The sequence below is a fragment of the Melanostigma gelatinosum genome (assembly GCF_949748355.1).
Source record: "Melanostigma gelatinosum genome assembly, chromosome: 16".
In the NCBI taxonomy this organism is placed as follows: Eukaryota; Metazoa; Chordata; class Actinopteri; order Perciformes; family Zoarcidae; genus Melanostigma; species Melanostigma gelatinosum.
The window spans coordinates 10,795,391-10,819,136 of NC_136649.1; the positions used below are offsets into that span (position 1 = coordinate 10,795,391).

At 44.8% G+C, this 23,746-nt stretch overlaps 2 protein-coding genes across 2 annotated transcripts; one reads left to right on the forward strand and one right to left on the reverse strand.

Annotated features, from left to right (window-relative positions):
• The first annotated feature begins 529 nt into the window (after positions 1 to 529).
• ptgr2 (prostaglandin reductase 2) lies at positions 530 to 3,135 on the forward strand. The gene is made up of 8 exons (XM_079286987.1): positions 530 to 772; positions 885 to 1,003; positions 1,282 to 1,473; positions 1,562 to 1,732; positions 2,077 to 2,286; positions 2,514 to 2,723; positions 2,866 to 2,905; positions 2,998 to 3,135. Exons 1-8 carry the CDS (start codon positions 736 to 738, stop codon positions 3,060 to 3,062), a joined length of 1,044 nt encoding a protein of 347 aa, XP_079143113.1. The 5' UTR covers positions 530 to 735; the 3' UTR covers positions 3,063 to 3,135.
• A 3,292-nt stretch (positions 3,136 to 6,427) lies between these two features.
• Positions 6,428 to 12,616, reverse strand: tmem62 (transmembrane protein 62; the record flags this gene model as incomplete). Its single annotated transcript, XM_079286986.1, has 13 exons — positions 12,168 to 12,616; positions 11,689 to 11,800; positions 11,437 to 11,574; positions 10,963 to 11,008; positions 10,368 to 10,509; positions 9,927 to 10,051; positions 9,589 to 9,711; positions 9,151 to 9,306; positions 8,505 to 8,664; positions 8,117 to 8,315; positions 7,909 to 8,004; positions 7,610 to 7,728; positions 6,428 to 6,748 (listed from the first exon to the last, which is right to left on the reverse strand). Exons 1-13 carry the CDS (start codon positions 12,369 to 12,371, stop codon positions 6,428 to 6,430), a joined length of 1,941 nt encoding a protein of 646 aa, XP_079143112.1. The 5' UTR covers positions 12,372 to 12,616.
• Positions 12,617 to 23,746: the final 11,130 nt, after the last annotated feature.

Sequence of the window (23,746 nt, forward strand, 5' to 3'; positions counted from 1 at the left end):
ACTTCCCCAGTTTGAAACACTTTTAGCTAGCAATCGATCCTGCAAACCAGTCTATGGGACCTGCCTGCGTTTACGATCTTTGATTGCACTGTCAACATCGATTGTAACTGCAGTTAAATTAGCTGTCGAGTATAGTTAACAGCAGCACTCGGTGCTAATGAGCTGGATGAACAATAGGTCGTTGAGAGCTGCTGTAGCGGCTCAACGGGGGCACTCAAAAGACAACATATGAACGACGAGATAGTAACTACCCGCTATACCAGAACATCGGGGACATAATGTTGCATCTGCGTACAATACCTCACGTTGTCATTATTTTAGATCTAAATTGAAGACATGGACAGTGGATTTCACGCGGGGCCCGTCACTATTTTGATCAAATGTATTTAAAAATAAAACGAAGATAGAATCAAAGACGACATGCTAACTCCAGCTAAAGAAGATCGGGTCTAACTGCCAAACGGAATTTAAACTAAGTCGGAAGTTGGTAGCAGGGAACTATCTTGCTGTGCGCTGAGTGAGACCATTACAGGGGTCTATTGACTTATGCTAGCTCAGATTCAGAAGGAATTTATCCGGTGAAGTAAACACAGTGTTTATTTAATTTGTCGGCAATTTGCATGAGGTGCACACAACTCTTTGCACCTTTTAACACTGAGACTTTAGCGCACATACAGCCTGATGTTTGTTGCCAGGTCCGGTTGTACCAGTCAAAGCTAACGTGACTTTTCAAGGATGCAGGTGCAGAGAATCGTCCTCAATTCACGACCAGGTTGGAAACTTATTATTATAATTCATTTAACATTGTTCTTTGTGCGTCGTGCTGTAACATTGCTGCACACGTGTGTCTTACGTTTAATCAAACTACTTATTTATGCATAAAGGTAACAACGGGGCGCCAGTTCCTGAAAACTTCCGTCTAGAGGAGACGACTTTGGCACGTGACCTGAAAGATGGGGAGGTCTTTGTTCGGACGCTTTGCCTGTCAGTCGACCCTTACATGGTATTAATCTCACAGTCTGTAGTATTGGTGCAGTCAGAATGGTAATAAACGTTAGGTTATTGTATCTGCTCATGCATAAATAGATTCCAAGCTAAGTGCATGTTACAAAACAAAAAGGTTTTCAGTGAAGAAGCAAGTACTCAAGCTTCTTCTTGCCACTGCAGTTACACAACCACAGTTATATCACACAAACTAGTCCACCTGTGTTATCCATAGAGAGTTCAAGACAAGAGTTGAGCATAAAACCTCTTACCTATCTTCCTGTTTTTGCTTCTCAGCGGTGCAGAATGAACGAAGACACCGGTGTTGATTACGTTACTCCGTGGCAACTGTCTGAGTGTGTGGACGGCGGAGGTGTCGGCGTGGTCGAGTCCAGCCGCTGCAGCGCTTGCAGTAAGGGAGATGTGGTCACTTCCTTCAACTGGCCTTGGCAGACCAACGCCGTTATGACAGGAAGTGTCTTACAGAAGGTGTGACATTTGAAAATGCATGCATACACTAAAAGTTACCCGCATGAATAAATACCAAATGTGATAACACCTTCTGTTTGTACTCTAGGTTGATCCACAGTTGGTTGATGGGCGCTTGTCCTACTTTTTGGGTGCAGTTGGCATAACAGGCCTCACTGCTCTGTTGGGCATAAGGGAGAAGGGTAATGTGACCAAAGGGGCCAATCAGACGATGGTGGTGAGTGGCGCAGCTGGGGCCTGTGGCTCCATAGCTGGACAGGTAACCACAGCACAATTCAGCCTTTTGTCCATTCCGGCTTTAATGTAGTATACACAGTTATAGCTATCTGAGATATTGGCAAAATACACAGAAACAGCGTTCTTAAAATTTCCTTATTTCTAGTTTTCGTGGAGTGAATTAGTCTCTATTTTTTTTATCTTTAAAATGTTTAAATGTAAGAAAGATAAAGGCAAGATAGTTGGTGATAACTATAACTGCTATTTTTGGAAAAACCACACTCAGGGTAGCAGATCTAATCTGGTAACCATGAACAGAGATCCGATCACAGAGATGTGGATGTGAATCCCGAATTGTATTACTTCACCCTGCTCTTATTTTTCCAGATTGGCAGGCTGGATGGCTGTGTGAGAGTGGTTGGGATTTGCGGCTCTGATGAGAAGTGCAGAGCTTTAGTGGATAACCTGGGCTTCTCTGCAGCCATCAACTACCGCCAAGAGGACGTCCCTTCAAGGCTCAAGGAGTGCTGCCCTGATGGGATAGATGTTTACTTTGACAACGTGGGAGGTGCCATCAGTGATACTGTAATCGCACAGGTACTGCTCGAGTTGTGTCTGCGTGCACAGAACATAATGTAGTGGATGTCGTACTTGTACATTTGTGGTTTATTTAGGCTTGAAAATATGTGAATTTTGAGGCGTCAGTTTTTTTCCCCTGTGGCTGTGGATTCTGAAGTGCTTCCTCCTGAGTTCCAACAGTGAGTGTTTTGTGTCCCATGAACTCAACGTCACACATTGACCTCCGACCCTCCTCCTCCCTCCAGATGAACAGCGACAGCCATGTGATCCTGTGTGGGCAGATCTCGCAGTACAACAAGGACGTGCCGTATCCTCCGCCGCTGAGCGATGAGATAAAGGAAACGCTGCGAAGGAAGAACATCACACGGGAGCGGTTTACAGTGCTTAACTACATGAACAAAGCTGAAGCTGCCCTCTGTGAACTCAGTCAGAGAATTCAATCAGGCCAAATCAATGTAAGGAGGAAATGCACGATGATGCGTGGTTGAGTATGTGGGTGTTCTTGTTCTTTTGCAAAATGCAAACCTCTTCTCTCGCTCTCTCTCTCTGTCTCCTTGCATAATTTAGTTGTATTGTAATAATGCTTTCACTCTGCAGGTGCTGGAAACTGTGGTGAATGGTATCGAAAACATGGGAGGTATGTACGATTTAATCATTGCATGTTTCTTTATTGTATGACTTTTTGTTAACTTGGCAGGAGTTGAATCATTTGTGTTCATTTTCTTGCAGATGCATTTTGCTCTATGATGACAGGGGGAAACATTGGCAAGCAAATTATAAAGATATCAGAGTGAAGAAAATCAGCTGCTCTCACCTGGCAGACGCTTGGCGAAATTAAACTACAGTTTCTATCACTGCCATTAACACTAACTTAATAAACTCAAATGAGATATTGCATTAATTAGCTGATACCAGTTGATTACAATTATGAACCATGAATGAAAAAAATCACACGGTGTTATCTGAATTTGTGTGCTTGTGGAAAATAAATGTAAAGAGTGCTTGGGGGTTAGATACGTCTTGAATTTTAATATTAAATAATTGATTTAGACTTTTGGATATTGGTGCAGCAGTTTAGTAATGTAGAGTACAACATTGTAATACTACCTCATTATATTAACTTCTTTCTAAATTGCAACAGTTTGTCATGGTTTTAAAATCTTCCAGTGAAGAAACCAACAATAATAATAATGCCATAATAATAATTCAGCTTGTTTTATTGTATGGAGCCCCAAAACTGGCAAAAAAGACTGTCAAAACATGTCAAAGACAAAATACTGTTAGTGTAATAATTCAACTTGAGTGTAAAGGAAATACCTCCAATCAGTTGAAGAAAAAAAAAATCTTGGTAAAACAAACATCAGCGGAATAAGTAAGACAACTGTGGCTAGTTAGCTTTAACTGAAAACACTGCTAGTTTAACACACATTACCAGCTAGCTAGCTGCCTAGCCTAAGCGAACTGTCTTCATAAAACCACAGCTCGTGCACATGTAGTGTTAATGCATATAACTTAACACGTAGCAAAGGGCTGGCAAGCTGATGATAATAACAAAAGTTAGCTAGCTAACACTACTTTGAAATAGCTTCTGTCTTTAAAACCTCATTGTCGTCCTAATTCTATTATCTTCACCACAATGGAAATAAGCCTTTGGACTTTATTGTGTAGATTCATTTTTTTAACGAAATAAAAGATCTTTAAGTAGCTTTGCAAGCTAACTAGCTTGCTGGCTAAATTGCTTTAAGCGTTTATACAGTGACACCAGCAGAATGCACACAATTCACATTACGGGTGGCTTAGTTTTAAGAAGAAAACTAGACTTTATTGTGTCATTGTGTAGATGTGACTTGATGTCTCCTGTCTCATACTATTAAACTAAAGATTTTAAAGTAGCATTAACTACATTTGTTTGCTTGAGCTTTCCAACAAAAGCTACGATGACAAGAGCAAAGCTTCAGCAGTACAGATGATAAACATGTACTGTTTAGAGCTGCGAAGAGCTTTAGAAAAGGCTAGTTAGTGTTTATTTTCTACCAATGTTTTCAGTTAAGCTACATACCAATAGCAAACTCATTAAATGTGTACCGAGATTGAACAAAAAAAGATGAAGAATCGTGCAGCTGAAATATAAAGCTTTTCTTTTCACTCCGTTTGAATTATTTAACTTCTAGTTTTATTTATTGACATAATCAGTTTTTGTCAGTGTTGGGCTACATATTCTCGTTCACTCCCTTTTGTAACATCATGTGACAATGAAGTGAAGACAAACGCAAAGTATATGATTTACTGTAATGAACATTTTATTCCACAGCACTATAAACCATTAATAAAATAAAAAAATGTGATTGGCTCTAATTTTAGTTGTCACCAGAAAAAACATGTGGCAGGTGTCAAATTGTCAACTTTTCATTCATATACTTCAGTGTTTGAACATAGGAGGGGATGCAGAATAAGTCAATAAGTGAACACTTAGTACATCACTTCTCTCAGACACATAGTGGTGGTTGTCTGTTGTTCTCGTCAGTCAAATCAGTGTACGATACAGAACACTCAACCAGATAAACATGAGCGAGAATTTATCAACTGTCAAAATTGTCTCATCCAGATATGGTTTTGCTGCTTTTCTGCAAAGAAAAAAACAAAAAACGGTTCCATGCATGATTTGGAGAATGGAAGTGAAATGCAACACAATACCGCCTCCTTGTGGACAGATTACACAACTTTTACTGAGAATCCTGAGAGAATAACTGCAGTAACAGAAGTCCATACATTTATAATATGTCTTTATGGTGGAATTATACTTTGTAGTATGAAAGACTCGTCTATGCATAGGTGGGGAGTTATTAAACCATCGCCAGCAAGAGTGCACATACTTTAATTGTCTCATTGTCTAGCAGCTGTTCTAATGTTAAACTGTGTGTCTTATCATAGCACTGAGCAATTATTCTGCACTCATGCTGGGTATGGTTGTGAAAAGAACAACCCGGATCTAACTCTGTTGGAACATTGCTTCTATTAAAATACTTGATAAATGTGGTCTTCGCCCTATTTGTCTTTAAATCAGTTTGCTCTGGTGGAATCCAGGCACCCGCTACCTCCGAGGAGAAAGGATTGAATTAAGAGTGCAACAGACAGTTTACTTCACTCACACCTTCACAAAAAGAAAAGGAATTAGGGAAAAATACAGACAAACATTGTGTTAAATTAACTTCCAAAGCAAGGGATGCCCTTACCAGTGCAGATATAGAACATGAAGGAAAAACAAAATAAACCACTCAATACAATCAGGAAGAATAAATAAAAACAGCATAGTACTGGTTCATCTCATTTCACCACGTAACACATTCATTTTGTTGTTTCTTTTAGCCACCACATCTGGATTGTTTAACATGATTTATTTTAGTTCACTGAGCTACTATGTAGTATAAAAACATTGTCCTGAAATACATCTGGGACCAGCCTATTGTTCAAGTGCTCACATTCCTGAGAAACAAACAGCTGCTTTCTGTAGTCACGTTTGAAGGAGCACGAAGGAGTCAGACCAGCTCGTTGTGTTTTGGTGAAAACCGGCATTAAAGTTTTTCGTATGACTATTAAATGCAAATATACTTCATTTTTATATATGTATTATGATTTGGCACGTCCAGCCTTCATTAGTAAATGAAAATGATCTTCAGAGGGAAGAATAAAAGCTGGTATCTTTCTTATTCATCCTTTGGCAGTGGTGAAGTGGCATTCGGCCAAGGCAACACTTCCAAAAAGTGCTCAAGTACATGAGTCAGCTTAAACCACAGCAGGATAGACCATTAACTGTGGCATACATTGGACAAGTTCACATAGCTCAAACAGGCTATTTTACCCCCAATGTATCCAAGGCATCGTTTATTTTTTACACTGTACACATTGCTATGAATATGGCCAGAAATGTGCTCACCGGTGTTTTACAATAACATGCATATTAAGTAAACAATACTATCTATAAACAGGATAGTGAGTGATGTACTGTGAAGTGGCTATTTGAATGAGGAGAGAAAGAAAGGAGGAGGGGGGGGGGCTGCTGTCTTGGGGAAATTGAGGCTTTCAGGGTGGGATGAGAGACAGCAAAATATATCTGTGAGTCAGGCTCCAGAGGAGTCGCGGTGGCACAGTGAAACTACTGTCAAGAGGGAGAGACGCTCTTGCTGTTGTCGTGAACCGGAGGGGCGGGGCCTGTCCAGGCGCGGTAGACCAACAGCAGGCTGAGCCCCAACGCCCAGGTGCGGACCGGAGACAGGAAAAAGGCCATGAGGCCGTAGGTCTCCAGGAGGAAGTAGCAGGATTTGACCTGCCAAGTGAGCAGCAGCAGCATGAAGAGGTGAACCGCCAGAGTCCGCCAGCGGCAGCCCGGCCGCAGGAAGTGGGATCGGAAGGTGTTGCCTCTGCCGCGGTGGTGGATGCTCCAGCAGAGATAACAGGTGAGGGGCATGTTGAAGAACAGCATCTGGGGGGGGGGGGGGCTCCAGTTAGATGTGATTAGTACTTGATTATCACTGCGGGTTGTTGTACAGCAAAATACTACAACAGAATATGAGCGTATAGTTGGAGACCATGTTAATGTAGAAGTATACGGCGGTGGTTCGCAACCGGTTTGGTTTGTGACCCTTTGAAATGAATACAAATATTTACCTGTGAACCCTCATCACAGGCTGGAGTGAACGTGCTCAAACAAACAGTGATTTGAAATAAGAGGTCAAAGTATTCAATAAAAGAAAAAGGAAGCTAAAATGTGATTTTCTGATACATCTTATGACCCCCTTATTCTATTTTAGGAGCCCCTGAAGGGTCCAGAACCCCATGTTGGGAACCACTGAATCCTACACAATGTTCCTTTAAGGTACAGATAATGAGCAGGGAATAAAACCAGACTAGTATGTCAGTGGAACATATAAAGCAAAAAAAAAAATCAATTCATAAAACATACAAGATTAAACAAACATTAAACCCCAAATAGATTATTTTTGGACACTTGTGGGCAGTGGGAACAAGCTGTGAACACTGACATAGTACCACTTTTTAACTTGACAGCCAACTTGTTAGCAAACAGTTACCTAATTAAACAAATATTGAACAACATTAGCATTTATTTGGGGTTGTGCGTTTCACCTGATGTATGCGAGTCCGATATGCGCTTCCCTTTTAGCGCTTGAGGGAAATATCCTGCTTTTTTAGCTGCTAAACAATAGTATTAATTCTCTCTTGGTTTATGACCACGAGTCACCCCTTTCACATATCTGCAGAAGGTCTTCCTCATGTACACACATAACCGAGATGTAGACGTGCTGGATAAAATGCAATTCCTTACTTGAAAGACTCCAACGACATAAGTGAGGCTGCCCTCCAGGAAGTGTCCATCGACGAACACCCCAAAAGCGAAGCAGGCACCACTATGGCCTTCTATCAGCTCTCCTATGAACCACGGACCTGAAGGGAAGAGAGGCGGAAACAACACAGGAGTTATTCACACAGGAACAAACCAATATTTGAACCATGTCACAGTAGATTCGAGTCTTAAAATTCGGAGATATTGTGATTTGCTCGAACATTATTCTAAAAGTAGAGGCGTGTTCTGCCTGAAGCACCAGACAAAGAGAGGAAACCCACCTACGGCTGTGCACAGGTTAAACAGCAGCAGAGAGTAGTAGAAGGTGTCCATTGTGCTGACCAGATGGAGCGACATACATGCTTGAGAGGTCAATCCTGGAGGCGATAAACAAAATAAAAAACGCATGAATATATGAAGAACAATTGCTGCTGTTTAAATAATTACTCAAGCCTCGAGTCGGGTCGTGGACGTCAGATAATTGCTCACCTCTCCCAGCAGGAACACGCAGGAACCTGAAGGCCAGCAGCACCCCCACATTCAGCAGCATCATGAAAATGAAGGCCACTCGGGCCAGGACGTAGTGGTCTGTGAGGAGGATGAAGGACTGCACGAAACCAAAGCTTGGAGTCAGGTTCTCCTCCAGAGTAAAGTGCTGCTCCCGCACTGACGACCGGCCTGCCGAGTCCTGACTCACACAAACAAACACACGAAACGATAAGAATTAGAAGAAAGAGCGCATTAAAAGCCTACAGTGCACAGACAGCAGATCTATCAACTGAATCATGGTTGAACTCAAGCAAAAGAAACCAAATTTAATTAAGACCTATGAAATATTTAACACTTTAACGGGGAGATAAATGACGGCTGTGCCGACCTTCACTTTAACTCTGATGGTGTGCAGTCCAGTGAGGTAGAGAGACGGATCCCACAGCAGAACATAGAGGGGACCTCCAGCCGAGTGGCCGGTCCCCAGAGGTTCCCCATCGACGCTCACATGCACCGCTGTGATTGGGGCCTCCGAGAAGGCCAAGATCCTATCGGGAACCACGGAAAAGGAATGTTTTCATATTGAAAATTAGATAAAGGCAGCGTGTATTGTGCTTATTCGTCGCGGAATAAAAAACACTTTATGATGAACTTTTGCCAAGGTTGCAAAAGAAAAAGAATCTGCATCTAGATGTGCAGCAGGAACACATGAACAGATGTTATTTTCATTTAAATAAGGGCACTAGTTTGTGAGAAATAGCCCAAAAAAAAGGTAATTTAAAAGATGAACTACCGAACTACAAATGAACTTCCTTACTTGATGCTAACTTTCTACCAAATGGAATCGAAAGCTACTGCTACTGACCTCTTACGCCAAAGTAACCGCAGTTTATTCAACAGCGATGTGATATTAAACATTGCAAGCTGGGTATATGACGCATCAGGTGCTCTGTATGAATTAGTGTTGTGGTGTCGTGTGTCGTTGAGGGGGTTTATGGTTCAACACGCAGTCAACACACACACTGAACAGACACCTGATGTGTGTCGATCTGCGTATTCGACCCAGCGGCTCCACTCCGGGGTGCAGGTACTGTGCGTCCTTGGGGTTGGTGATGAGCACCGCCGGCCACTGCTCGAACCTCAGGTCAGAGAAACTCAGCAGGTCGTGGTCTACGGCCAGAACCCTGTACCTGCAGACAGATGTGAGGTTTCTGCAGGTTTTTAAGGCCTTTTTGGACATAGAGTGCAATTCACTGTATGAAAACCAGGGACGATATGCCGAAAATTATTTATTGGTATGACATATTTTTTCAGTACTTCTTAATCCTTTATAACAATCATTTTCAAGGAAATGGAATTTTAAGCTTTTTAAGACTTTTCAAGTTCTGCAGATTCCCTGTGAGAGCTCTCTGTGTGTGTGAGAGCTCTGTGTGTGTGTGTGTAATATTTTGTGATCCTGTTGTTTTCCGTACCTGCGGTTGTCCATCCAGTCGCCCAGCTCCAGCTCCAGGGTGCCTTGAGGATGTCGGCTGTGGAGGACGGGCATCAGGCCGCCCAGTGTGTGCAGGTGGCCACACAGATATGCAACAGCAGATCTAAAACACAAGGAGTCCCAAATATCAGAGAACTGTGATAACAACACTGTCATGAACAACTGCTTGAAAATACTTTGAGTGTTCCTGAAAATGCAAAATAAAGGAATCAATGTCAAAAGAGCAGCTCACTGAACGTCAACAAGACAATACGTAGTCACACACACGCACACACACCCTCTTCAAACAAACTAGTTTGACCTCCAGCATTTTCTTACCTCATCACGTCCCGAACTCCCGGAGACGGGGAGACGACGGTGGAAGTGGTGTAGTGGCCAAACCAGATCGACTGGTTGCTTTTCAGACTCTCAACTCTGAACGTGTCCAGCAAGTCCATTTGAGTCTGTCACATATTGAGCAAAAAAAACACGATAATAACTATCTGTTCCACTACATTCATTTTCTACAGTGTATGAGTGCTTTGAAGACACATTTACAGCTTTTTATCCTGTAAAGCACCAGGATACTGTACGTTTTGTAACGTTATATGTGTCAGTACAACCTTCTATTTGCCTATTTCTGAATTTAACATTACTATTCAATGGCCACATTTCCTTATAGAGGAATATGACCGTAAACCATTTAAGTCTCCTCTAACGAGTGAGTATTCAAAGCTTCTCTGCTTTGTGAATTTCAGTGAAGGTGTCGGACGGTTGTACCTGGTTGAGAATACCAAAGAAGTTGTACGGCCTCTTGGGTCCTGGTGTCAGAGTGGCATCCGCACAGACAAAGGAGTAGTTGCCAAAGGGTGTTTTGTGAACATAGTGGAAGGAGCCTACTTTCTGATTTGCCGAGTATTTCCTGAAGAAAATGGGAAATAAATAAAAAAGGTCGATGTGAGCAACGAGATACGGCGGTCTGCGACGGAGCCAGCAGCTCCAATCGAGTCCTGAGGTAATTCGATGAATTTCAGGTAAATAAATTAGGCGAGACAGATTGTGTCTGGCAGAGGAGGACCACAACATTAAGAATATTAAAAGGAGATAAAAAGATCAATCAGCATTAACAGGAGCAGCAGTGTCACATAAAACATAATTTGTGGCAGAAGAAAAGCGAGTCGGCCTCTGTTTCATGCAAATTCTGCTTCTATTTTAGTCCTCAGGAAGCTCAGACAGCTCGGGTTATTGTCGATAAATAGGTCTGCAACCACTGAAGTTACTGTGTGCTCGGATCCATTTCACACTCAAGACATGCAGGAGTCGAGACAGGGTGACAATCAGGCATTTACTGTGCTGTTGACCAATTCATACTGACCCGTAGTAGTTGTTGACGCTGTCCAGAGAGAAAATATTGAAGGCATCTGTCAGGAGAAATTTAAAAGAAAATGGTGCGATTGAGCAGAATATAAACGATGAATGAGGATACTGAATGTCTAATGAATGAATTCCCAAAGGACCGATACATGTTTATTCCAGGAATCAGATTCCCTCGTGTTACGGGAAGATATAGAACAAAATCACCCACAAACAGTTAAACCGACATCAACAACTGCGATCAATAAGAGCAGAAGAGCGGTCAGAGAAACTCCAGATCTAATAACTAGCTCTCTTTTTTTCCGACAGTTACAAGATATCTCCTTTCACATCGAATCTAATGGTGGAAGCAGCAGTGAAGAGGAGGGGTGGGATGAGCGCCGCAGTTAATGGGTTCTTCAGAAACTCTTAATTGTACTCTGGGATGTTTCTATTGGAGAGAACGTAGCGATAACAAAGTGCTGCGGTTAATCACCGTGATTTCCTCGGATGTCTATCCACCTGGTGCGCTCCATCACACGCGACCTCTTCAGGATGTTGTGGTAGGCCTGCCACTCCACCTCGTGCTGGAGGGAGCCCACCTTACTCTCTGTTTTGGCATCTGTCAGATCCCCTGTGGAGTAGTGGGGGGGGGGGGGGGGGGGGGGGGGAAAGAGTAAACGTGGCCACGCCCACATAGCCTCATCACAAGTGGCTTTAGTTGAAGATGGGTGGCAGGTTACTGTACCTGTCACGAGCACTAGATCCGGCTTGATCACTTCGATTGTGTCAGTGCAGAACTTTTCAAAATCGGGAATGCGTCTCGGGTCATGAAAGCGGCTAATGTGAATGTCAGAGACCTTGAAGCAGACGTAAATAAAGACAGAATCAGTGATGAATAAATCACAATAAAAGTGGTCTTAAATCTGGCCTTTATCTAGTATTGGTATAAGAGTAGTAAAACAGAATGGTACAAAGTCTTTTACAGTGTTGCTGAAGCACCTTTTTTTTTTTACCTCACAATGACACACTTCTGTGGTCAGTGACCCCTTTCTGTCAATCATTCACAGTTCAGAGATCAGCGGGTGAATTACAACAGCAAAAGCCAAAGGTAGGTCGTCTACATTTATGTAAAATGTAAATTGAGGTATTGGTTAAATGTAGACAGCATCATTCTGTTTGTGGTAAATGACTAAAGACTAGCCGGTGAGACAGAATAAAGCCCACCTGTATAAACCAGAATATATTGCCCAACTCGCCGCCGGGGAATGGTGGAGAGCTCCCTTTGGATCCATCTCCATCACCGACAGTCGGCTGCTGATGAACGCTCCGTTTCGGGTGCCACGCCGTGTCGTAGCTGTCCAGCACCCAGGAGGCGATGCACGCCAGGGCCAGTCCGAGGAGCACCAGCGCGCCGAACAGCTTCAGCATCCTCCTGTAGCGACGAGAGAGGCGGCTAGCTGCCGCCGTCTGTCCCGTACAGGAAATAAAAAGCTAGCTACTGGTGGAAATAGCTAAAGGGGCACGAATCACACTAAACATTAAACGACAGATATCATGTCAACCATCTAGCTACATAGCTAAGAGCTCAGACCGTTTCTGTCGCTGCCATCGCGGCCACGGGAGACGCATTGAGGCGACGGGTGTTCACAGTCACGGCTCTCCGCTCAGCTGCCTTCTGAAGGCGGAGGAGGAGGAGGCAGCTCCAGCAGGTGAGCTAGCTAGCTAGCTTAGCTACCAGCTATCAACACGGCACACTGTGTGACCGGTTGGATGTGGAACGTCACCGGAGAGTGTGTGGAGGAGGAGGAACTCTCACTCTGACGGTGTTTTCCGGGTACCGCGAGCGACCACACCGCCACTGCTTCCTGTCATCAGGAGGACTTGCGAGAATATAATAATAAAATAATAATTTGTTTTTTTTAATGAGTAACAATTTAATTTTGAAATAAGTATCAAATGTTTAGAATTGATATATATTATATATATATATCTATATATATATCTATATATATATATATATATATATATCTCTATAGATATATATATATATATAGATATATATATATATATCTATAGAGATATATATATATATCTATAGATATAGATATATATAGATATATATATATATATAGATATATATATATATATATATATATAGATATATATCTGTAAATATATCTTTACAGGATTACAGGATATATATATATACATATATAACGTTAGATATATGCATACATACACACAGAACAGTACACCTATCCACCTACCTCATGTATTTGAAGCAACCTGTGACATTAATCATTCCATATTTATTCCAGCACCCTTTTCACTCTGCACCATTGCACTGTTGTCGTAGTGTTTACGCATGTATGTAGTATATATATAAACAAATGTTTATGTTGTCCCTTTCCAGCTTGGTTGTTCTTGTTTTTCAACTGTATGTCTATTTATGTGTAAGAGCAATGGAAAACCGCAAACAAATTCCTTGAATGTGTTAATTCAGATTGTTGAGGTCAAAATTGTAAACTGTATTTATGTTCCATTGCTTTTTACAAAATGGAAAAGATAATTTACTGAACCACATTTGTGGTTTTGAATATATTTCATCCATTAATGTCAATGGGAAAGTAGTGAGATTGGGTATATGTTACTGTGTTAAACACCCAGAAGTAAAAGGCATATATTTGCAATCATGTTTTTTAAACAGCTGTGTTGACTTATTTTTGTAGTTAATGCATAACAAAACAACAACAAAAGAACAAAAAAACTTTTAAGTTTACTGATGGATAGAAATTGAACACATTGCAAAGTGAATTATTATTATTTTATAAATCCCTGTGAAGACTACACCATCAGTTACCAACGCCATCTTTAACATAATGTCGCCTCCCAGTGGTCTTTGTGAAAAGTGTCATATTATATTCTGAACAAAGTATAATTCTCAAAAAAAAATTTAAACATAAAAAAAAACAACAACCCATAGGGAACATTCCCTGCTGTCTCTGTCAGTGTTATTTATTTGTCTATTTACTATAATAAATCGACAAAATGTTGAAACTGTTAAAAACAACTAATCTGTGACTGTGAACAGCTCGCGCGCGTCGCCTGCGAACGAGCTTTAAAAAAAAAAAAAAGACCCCGGTACGCGCGTTCCCGGGGCTTGTTGCGAGGGGCGAACGAATCGGGCCCGCGCGCGCAAGGAAAGGCTGATGATCATCACAGAGACTCGTCACGTCACGGATCCGCAGCGACCGATAGAGCTGCTGAGGTGACAGGCAGAAGGAGGAAAAAAGGGACGGATGACCACACACGGACATATTTCACCCCTCCGCTCTTTTTATTTTTTAAACCACCATCTTCTTCTTCTTCATGCACGGTTCGCTCGCGATGGGATTCCTCTCGACGTCGTCCCCGCAGCCCTCAAACCTAGAGGATTTTGTGTAACCACACCCGGGCTCTTCTTTTAGATCAAGGATTGGCAGCAAAGACCCGAGGTAAGGATTAAAAAAAACAAACCTGGAGGCCGACCCATGTTTCGCCCCCTTTCTTTCCCACCCACCCATCTTAAACATTCGTTGTCGCGTGCAGCAGCTACGTGCGTGGAGTTTGGTTATCCTGCATGTTGTCAGAGCTTAACCTCCTACACACACACACACACACACACGGCACACAGGCAAAGATGAGGTCGCGTGGCCCTGTGTGTGTGTGTGTGTGTGTGTGTGTGTGTGTGTGTGTGTGTGTGTGTGTGTGTGTGTGTGTGTGTGTGGACGGTCAATGTGCGTGGACGCGCCTGAGTAAATCTGCTGTGGTAACCAACTCGCTATGCAACAAGCTCTCCACAGCAAAGCCCAACCAGCCCGTCCACTGCAGGCAGGATAGGCGGCTTTGGTCACAATATTGCTGCAGCTTGCTACCTGTCACATCCCATTGAAAACAACGTACCAGAGGTTTGGATCCTGTATTTGTTTTGCACAAATGGCTTCTAAATTACAGGATTTAAAAATTGCTCTGGAGGTGAGTGCATCCTTGATAAGCAGCCATTAATGCCAGATAAACACACGCTCGTCCTTCACAGATTCTTCAGACTGGATCAGTTTCATCCATGCTGGAGGGGCCTCCCCCTCGTGCTGGCTCCTCTCCAGGGCTTGTCCTGCAAACAGAGTTGTCAGATGAGACACTTTATTTCATCCAGCATCAGCCCAACAAGTCTCCCTGTCTCTCTACTGAGCCACACTGGGATCAGACAGAAAATGAAGCAGACGTTTGATTTTACAGTCAAGTTATTCTCACTCGAGCGTGTGCACCCATAACATTGCTTTTAAGGTCAGTGTGTTCTGGTCAATATTTACACACAAAACATCTCCAGGAAGCAGCAGGAATGCTATGTGTGTTGTTGGGATCTAAAGGAGCGTGTTTGGGTTATCAGCATTTAAGAAACTGAATTCTTGACATCAATAGAATTATTGATGTATGTAACAATTATTAATGATTATTAATATAAACGGGGCACCACCCTGCGAACAGGGACCAATAACCAAACGATAAAACTAAGTCTCATAATTAGTAGTCACTCATAATGTCAATAGTCTGCGTATGACTATACATTCAGTGACAGTGAAGGGTTTTAAGTTCGAGCACAGGCCACTACATACAGTCTTATCAAATACATATGCACAAGTAATCACAGACGACTGCTCCTGAAAGTATAACAGAGTTTATTGAATCAAAATAATAAATGATCAAATCAATTAATATTGCAACCAACAAACGTTATCATACAATTTTATATGCCTAAACTAAAGAATGAATAAAATGGATGAGGGTGTATGTCTGTGTGTGTATGTGTATGTGTGTGTGTGTGTGTGTGCAAAGGAGGGAGTCTTACAGCTACGCTAAAGACTACAAAGATGGCGGCGTCGAGTGACGCTGGCCAAAGGGGAGGGGCCTTAAGAACTACAGCTAAAAACTACAAAGATGGCGGAGTCGAGGGACCCGGACAAAATGGCAGTTAGGCTGCTGTATGTACTCACGTGTGCCTGGGCAGCACGTGATGTGAGGCGCTCGTTTGAACGAGGTTCCCCAGGAGTAGAACTAGGAGCTATGTGTATGTGCGTGTTTCGTGAAAGGAGGAACGAGAAAAAAGGAGCGAGAACTCGAAGTGAATCACGCTTCGGCGTGCGATGTGGTAGGGAGCCTGAGTTGGCCGGTTCTATCATGCATAAATATACCGCTGTCGTCTTGGAACTGCCGGTAACTTATGCATGATAAACCACGCACCTCAGCTCACTCACCGAGTCGAGTTAATGAAAAGAGAACTTCCACCCGGAGTGGAAGACAATGAATGAAAAGGAATCAAATAAATCCAAGCAAACAGTCACAGTTAATACACGAATACAGCGGAGCTTCTCTCGTCCGCGAGGAGTTGCGTAATATCTCGATATCACGCGACAGTAATTTAAACAACAAAAACACGGGAATATCAACATATAAATGAATGGCCTGAATTAAACTTAAGTTAATTTAAGATAAGCTATGCCCAAATGCCAAGAATCTTACTTGTAGATGCTTCGTTGCAACTTGGAAGTGTTCGTGGCAAAGCTGTCCTTTTTCTTCGAGAGGAAGGGGGGGGGGCGGCTTCTCAGTGCGGCGTTTGAGCTGGCGCTGTTTCGGCCCGTCGTGGCGTGAGCTCGTTCTGGAGCGAAACGCAGACGTGGTCAATCCTCGCTTCAGGGAGGATGACCTAACTTCGGTTGAGACGACGTGGTACGTAGGTCTCCCGGTAATCATCGGTCAGGAGAGGTCTAGACGTCTTCCTGCCGGGGTGTGCGCAAAAAGGAAAAGGAGCAGGAAGCACTGAACGGATCGCTGAAGCAGATTCGTGATCGCGGGCTGTTTCATCCAGCGAAATGGCTTGTCAGGGTTTGATGAGGGGAGAAGGGCCGTTGTTTCCCCGTGGCCTCGTGCGTGCTGGAGGGGGAGGAGAGGCCGAGGTGTCTTCATGCGTCCAGGACGAAGGTCCGGGTGAAGAGCGGTTGCGTGCTCCCTAACTCAACCGAGGTCGAAGGGGGAAAGCTGGATTCTCTGTGGCCTGGACGGGGGGGGGGGGGTCCGGGCGAAGAGAGCGGTGGTGTGCCTCCTAACTCAACCGAGGTCGAAGGGAAAAAGCTGGTTCTTCTGTGGCCTGGACGGGGGTGTCCGAGCGAAGAGCCTTGTGTGCCTCCTGTTACCCCGGAGGGAGAGTTGGAAAAAGCTGGATTCTCTGTGGCCTGGACGGGGGGGGGGGGGGGTCCGGGCGAAGAGAGCGGTTGTGTGCCTCCTAACTCAACCGAGGTCGAAGGGGGAAAGCTATGAGGTGGGGGCAGCAGAGAGTTTTATAGAACATCGGCTGAACCACAGGGGTCCTGGGGTCTCTTGGCTCTCGGCCAATGAGATTGCCGCGGTTACCATGGTTATTTGGGGGGGGGGGAATTCACACCTGAGTGTGAAATCCCTTTGCTCTCCTCAAACTACAAGTCAGGATGAGACCTTTGCTTGAAAAAGCGAAGGCCTGATTGTCTTTGTCCACAGCACATGTTGAAGCCATTTATCAGACCCCAACATCCCCCCTTTGTTCTGAAGAGCGAGATGTTGGCTTCGGTCTTTAGAGCAAACCAAGGGCTGGCATGTGCATCCATGTGGTGGGGAAACCTGAAGAGGTGAGACAGTCCAAGTGTTCCTGAGACCAAAAGCAGTGGTTAAAACAGGCAGTGTTCATTGTTCATAGAGTTCAAGGTTCATAGTGGTCAAGTTCATGGTGTTCAAGTTCAGAGTTGTCAAGTTCATGGTGTTCAAGTTCAGAGTTCATTGGCATCTGGGCAGATGACTAAGGTGGCATCTGGGCAGATGACTTTAACTACTTCTACCTACATCTACTATCATACACAATTCAAATCATAGGTGAGCGAAACATTATTCCCAAATAATTCAATCGCTATTATGATGTTGTGATAATCTAGCATTGCGGCACAGTGTCAAAGAAAGTAACAACCCAAATAAAACAAAACAAAACACAAAAGAGAGAGAAGGAAAGAATAGAAAGACAAGAAGCAGGTGAGGGGCAAACAGTGGTTACTGGTTCAACTCCTAGACAGGACTGGAGTCCGTCGGCGGAGCAGTCGTAGGTTGGCTACGTGGTGTTATGAATAGGAGGGAATCCAGTTAGTCTGTCGCTTCTGGATCTATTAGTACATGATATGTGCGTCTATCTCTCTCTGATCGGTAGATTTAGAGCGAGTCCTGTGTCTAAGTTTTGGAATCTATCGATATTGGAGTTGCGTTGCCAAGACTATAGGCCAGAGGTACCTGTGAGGGTTGCATAACAGTAGTGGTAGCAGATTTACAGATTTCTTAGCACGGCTAGTGTGACTAGCTAGGCTGGTCTCTCGCTGCTCCAGCTGTTGACAGCTGAGCCTTCTCGGATGAGGTCCTGGTTTAAATCTGACTGCTACGGCAGAGGTTATGTCCTCTTTGGTTACTTCTGGTAGAGTCTATAAAGCATGCAAAGGGTTCTCTATGAGAGTGGAGCATCAGTTTACAGTCACAATGGTTTGTCAGGTCATGCAACTGTTCTGGTTGAAGTTGGCTGTGTTAGCGGTTAGTGCATGTCTACAGGGTGAGGTGGAGCATGCAGTTAAACGTTAGTAGTCAATAGTAAGCTGCCATTCTGCCGGTTGGTTTCGGCATTGGCGAGATTAGAGTGTACTTCCTGTGAAGTGCATCTCTCTAAGTTTCTGTTGTCAGAGATCCCACCCCCCTCGCGCTGTTCAAGTGGCGAGGGCGGATATCCCCACGTTACCGTCAGCACTCAGGGAAATGTCGCGAACAGTTTCACTCTGGAGTGTGTCATGGCAGGCTGGTGATATCTCCCTCCCCCCACCCTCCTAATTAGAGACGGAGACAGGTCCGGCGCACAGGTCAAGTTCAGTTACCTACGGCACTGGCGACTTGACAGGACCGGCCGATGACTCGGCTGAAAGAAGGCGGTGGCTTCGTGGAACAAGCTGGAGGTGGCTCATGCTGACAGAGCAGGAGAAGAAGGCTTAGTTGACGAAAGATCTTACGAGCTAGGGTGCTCGAAAGGCCTCTAAGGTTGTGGCACCCTAGAGGTGTATGCGAAAAGGTGGGGGAACACATGAGGCTCGTTTCTGACCCGGAGTCGGGTAGAGCAAGAGTGTTATGACCCCCCAGTAAGACTGAAGAATATGTATAGATTTATACATAACGGGCATTGCCTTTGCGAACAAGGTCGCCCAAGAAGGTTGAAGAACGAGGTGCGAAAATGGGAGTGGTCGTTTCCGGAAGTGTGCTGAGTTCTCTTCCCCCCCCCTACCACGTCGACTTGGCAGCAGGGGGAAAGGTCACTCGGCTTAGTCAGGTGGGCTGCGAGTCAGCGTTACCTGATGGGTTGCCCTTGAGGGCGTCTTTCACCCCCCTGGTTCCGTTGGTCTTTCGACCGCCAGGGTCGTTTGTTCCTCGGGGGTGACCAGGGCTCGCTAGGCCAAGTCCTCTCGTCGTCTTCCGACGCTAGGTCGGAGTCGCTCGACTGTTGGATGCCTAAGACTATGGCGGTGTCTTCGTACCGATTTGTCGGCCGTCCGCGTGTCTTCCATGCAAGTTGCGCGTATTTCCTAATCTCTGGCATGGTGAGGTTACTCGTTCTGCAGTGCATAGTAACATCGTATCTCACGTTGTCGTGGAGATTGTGCAAGAATAGCGACTTGAAGGCATGGTCTTCTTCTAGACCTGGGGCGTTACGTCCTTGGAAGTACGCAGATCTCAAGCGCCTGAAGTAGTCTCTCGGAGACTGTAGCCTTTCCTGGGAAATGGCAAAGGCGCCGAGGGTGGCAGAAGCTGGGTCGGTGTACAGGGAGTACTCCTCCCTAAGGGCGTGACAAAGGGATGAGTAGCGGTCGCGGATGCTCGGTTGGAGCGTTTCCATGAAAGCGTGGACGCTTCTCGCAGTGGTTTTCCACACTAGCTTTAGCTTTTCGCGCGATGAGGGGCGCGATAGGTCGAGGAGGCAGCGATCGATCTCCCTTAGGTAGTCATCGATGCTCGAGTCGTGATTATCGGGATTGAAGCGCTCTACGTCTTTTGCCAGAGACTCAATCTGTCGAGTACGCAGGCCTCCAAGGTTGATGGGGCCTGGGCCGTCCGAGTCGTCTGAGTCTCCATACTCGCGATGGTGGTAACGACTATCATCCTCCCTCCCTGAGGGGGATGGGGTCAGTTCTTGTCGCGCGCGTGAACTGCGTGGAGGATTGCGGTCGCCTGAGGTGGTTTTGAAGCCACCTGGGCCGACTATGACCTGGTGTTGGTCCTCTCTCCTCCTGGTTGGGGATGTCGCCTTCAAGAAATGCAAGGTGGTTCGGGTCTCGGGGAATGAGGGAGCCGAGACCAAGAAATGACTGGGCTGAAAGGCTCGGTAGGGGGTAGCAGTACCTACCGGGGTTGCTGGAACACCTTGAAGCGCTTTCAGTTTGTCATCACTCTCTGATGCTTTAGAGAGTTCTAGGTTGACCTCTCTGAGGTCATTGCGCAGGCTACTATTTTCTGACTGTAGGGCTCTACAGTCACGTGACAACTCCTGAACCTCTGTTCGGAGTGTCCAGATCTCGCGTTGCTGCTCGTCGCTCTGTGCCCGGGTTCGGGCAGCTTGCAGCTGCATTTTCTGATGGTAGATGAGCAGTATTTCGCCGATTACGTCCTGAATCAGGCGCTCTCTGTTACCTGCTGGGTTATTTACATAAGCCACCAGCTGCTCTAATTGCTCGTCGCATAGGACAGCAGTGTATTTTGCAAAGTACTCTCTTTCCTTTGCTGTGAGTCCGAGGACATCAGCCACCGCATCTCGTAATGCGGTGTCTTCTGGAGCTACAGCTCCAGGAATGGGGGATTTCTCGTTGCTCATTCTCTCTAATGAACACGGCTCCCAGTGGTTGTTAATTCCCTAGTGTTAGAACGGAAACTGTTAGTGTTTACGGTTCTCAGTGAAATGTCTAGTTCTGTAACTTAGGATTTCTACTGTTCGATGTTAATTACTGTTAGTGTTACGGTTCATGCAGGCGCACAGTGAAATGTCTAGCTCTGTGACTTACGTTTCTACTGTTGCTGCTCTGAGGTATCACTACTGCTTTGCAGCCAGAGGTGCGAAAATGCTAATGTGGTTTAGCACTTTGGGCCTGTGACAGCTGTGTGTAACTTCCTTGGAGGGATTTAAGAAAGCAAGCAAGGTATTACAAATAAACGATCAAATCTACTACACAGCTGGCTGTTAGTTTAAGAAATGAAACGAATAATTAAACCTGGAAACGAAATAAAATTTCGAGAAGGGAGTTAAAGATTAAGATTAAAAATCTGGATTTAAAATCAAAAGTTTAATTACAATAAGACAAGATTTTGAAGATCAAAGCCTACCTATTTTGGGAAATAAGTTTCAGGAATTTGGATCATTCAAAAGAAGAAAAAAAAATTTTTTTCGAAAAAAAATATTTTTTGGAAAATTAATTATTCAAAAATAATTATGGATTAATGTGCATATATACTGTAACAAAACTGGAATAACGTACCCTCACACGGGGCACCATTATGTTGGGATCTAAAGGAGCGTGTTTGGGTTATCAGCATTTAAGAAACTGAATTCTTGACATCAATAGAATTATTGATGTATGTAACAATTATTAATGATTATTAATATAAACGGGGCACCACCCTGCGAACAGGGACCAATAACCAAACGATAAAACTAAGTCTCATAATTAGTAGTCACTCATAATGTCAATAGTCTGCGTATGACTATACATTCAGTGACAGTGAAGGGTTTTAAGTTCGAGCACAGGCCACTACATACAGTCTTATCAAATACATATGCACAAGTAATCACAGACGACTGCTCCTGAAAGTATAACAGAGTTTATTGAATCAAAATAATAAATGATCAAATCAATTAATATTGCAACCAACAAACGTTATCATACAATTTTATATGCCTAAACTAAAGAATGAATAAAATGGATGAGGGTGTATGTCTGTGTGTGTATGTGTATGTGTGTGTGTGTGTGTGTGCAAAGGAGGGAGTCTTACAGCTACGCTAAAGACTACAAAGATGGCGGCGTCGAGTGACGCTGGCCAAAGGGGAGGGGCCTTAAGAACTACAGCTAAAAACTACAAAGATGGCGGAGTCGAGGGACCCGGACAAAATGGCAGTTAGGCTGCTGTATGTACTCACGTGTGCCTGGGCAGCACGTGATGTGAGGCGCTCGTTTGAACGAGGTTCCCCAGGAGTAGAACTAGGAGCTATGTGTATGTGCGTGTTTCGTGAAAGGAGGAACGAGAAAAAAGGAGCGAGAACTCGAAGTGAATCACGCTTCGGCGTGCGATGTGGTAGGGAGCCTGAGTTGGCCGGTTCTATCATGCATAAATATACCGCTGTCGTCTTGGAACTGCCGGTAACTTATGCATGATAAACCACGCACCTCAGCTCACTCACCGAGTCGAGTTAATGAAAAGAGAACTTCCACCCGGAGTGGAAGACAATGAATGAAAAGGAATCAAATAAATCCAAGCAAACAGTCACAGTTAATACACGAATACAGCGGAGCTTCTCTCGTCCGCGAGGAGTTGCGTAATATCTCGATATCACGCGACAGTAATTTAAACAACAAAAACACGGGAATATCAACATATAAATGAATGGCCTGAATTAAACTTAAGTTAATTTAAGATAAGCTATGCCCAAATGCCAAGAATCTTACTTGTAGATGCTTCGTTGCAACTTGGAAGTGTTCGTGGCAAAGCTGTCCTTTTTCTTCGAGAGGAAGGGGGGGGGGCGGCTTCTCAGTGCGGCGTTTGAGCTGGCGCTGTTTCGGCCCGTCGTGGCGTGAGCTCGTTCTGGAGCGAAACGCAGACGTGGTCAATCCTCGCTTCAGGGAGGATGACCTAACTTCGGTTGAGACGACGTGGTACGTAGGTCTCCCGGTAATCATCGGTCAGGAGAGGTCTAGACGTCTTCCTGCCGGGGTGTGCGCAAAAAGGAAAAGGAGCAGGAAGCACTGAACGGATCGCTGAAGCAGATTCGTGATCGCGGGCTGTTTCATCCAGCGAAATGGCTTGTCAGGGTTTGATGAGGGGAGAAGGGCCGTTGTTTCCCCGTGGCCTCGTGCGTGCTGGAGGGGGAGGAGAGGCCGAGGTGTCTTCATGCGTCCAGGACGAAGGTCCGGGTGAAGAGCGGTTGCGTGCTCCCTAACTCAACCGAGGTCGAAGGGGGAAAGCTGGATTCTCTGTGGCCTGGACGGGGGGGGGGGGGTCCGGGCGAAGAGAGCGGTGGTGTGCCTCCTAACTCAACCGAGGTCGAAGGGAAAAAGCTGGTTCTTCTGTGGCCTGGACGGGGGTGTCCGAGCGAAGAGCCTTGTGTGCCTCCTGTTACCCCGGAGGGAGAGTTGGAAAAAGCTGGATTCTCTGTGGCCTGGACGGGGGGGGGGGGGGGGTCCGGGCGAAGAGAGCGGTTGTGTGCCTCCTAACTCAACCGAGGTCGAAGGGGGAAAGCTATGAGGTGGGGGCAGCAGAGAGTTTTATAGAACATCGGCTGAACCACAGGGGTCCTGGGGTCTCTTGGCTCTCGGCCAATGAGATTGCCGCGGTTACCATGGTTATTTGGGGGGGGGGGAATTCACACCTGAGTGTGAAATCCCTTTGCTCTCCTCAAACTACAAGTCAGGATGAGACCTTTGCTTGAAAAAGCGAAGGCCTGATTGTCTTTGTCCACA

What these genes read in the sequence shown, in the direction of transcription:
- ptgr2 (XM_079286987.1), top strand. Translation starts at nt 736, where the DNA reads ATGCAGGTGCAGAGAATCGTCCTCAATTCACGACCAG. An exon ending in GTGGCTCCATAGCTGGACAG is followed by an intron (nt 1,733 to 2,076) that starts GTAACCACAGCA and finishes TTATTTTTCCAG; the next exon opens with ATTGGCAGGCTGGATGGCTG. An exon ending in GTGATACTGTAATCGCACAG is followed by an intron (nt 2,287 to 2,513) that starts GTACTGCTCGAG and finishes TCCTCCCTCCAG; the next exon opens with ATGAACAGCGACAGCCATGT.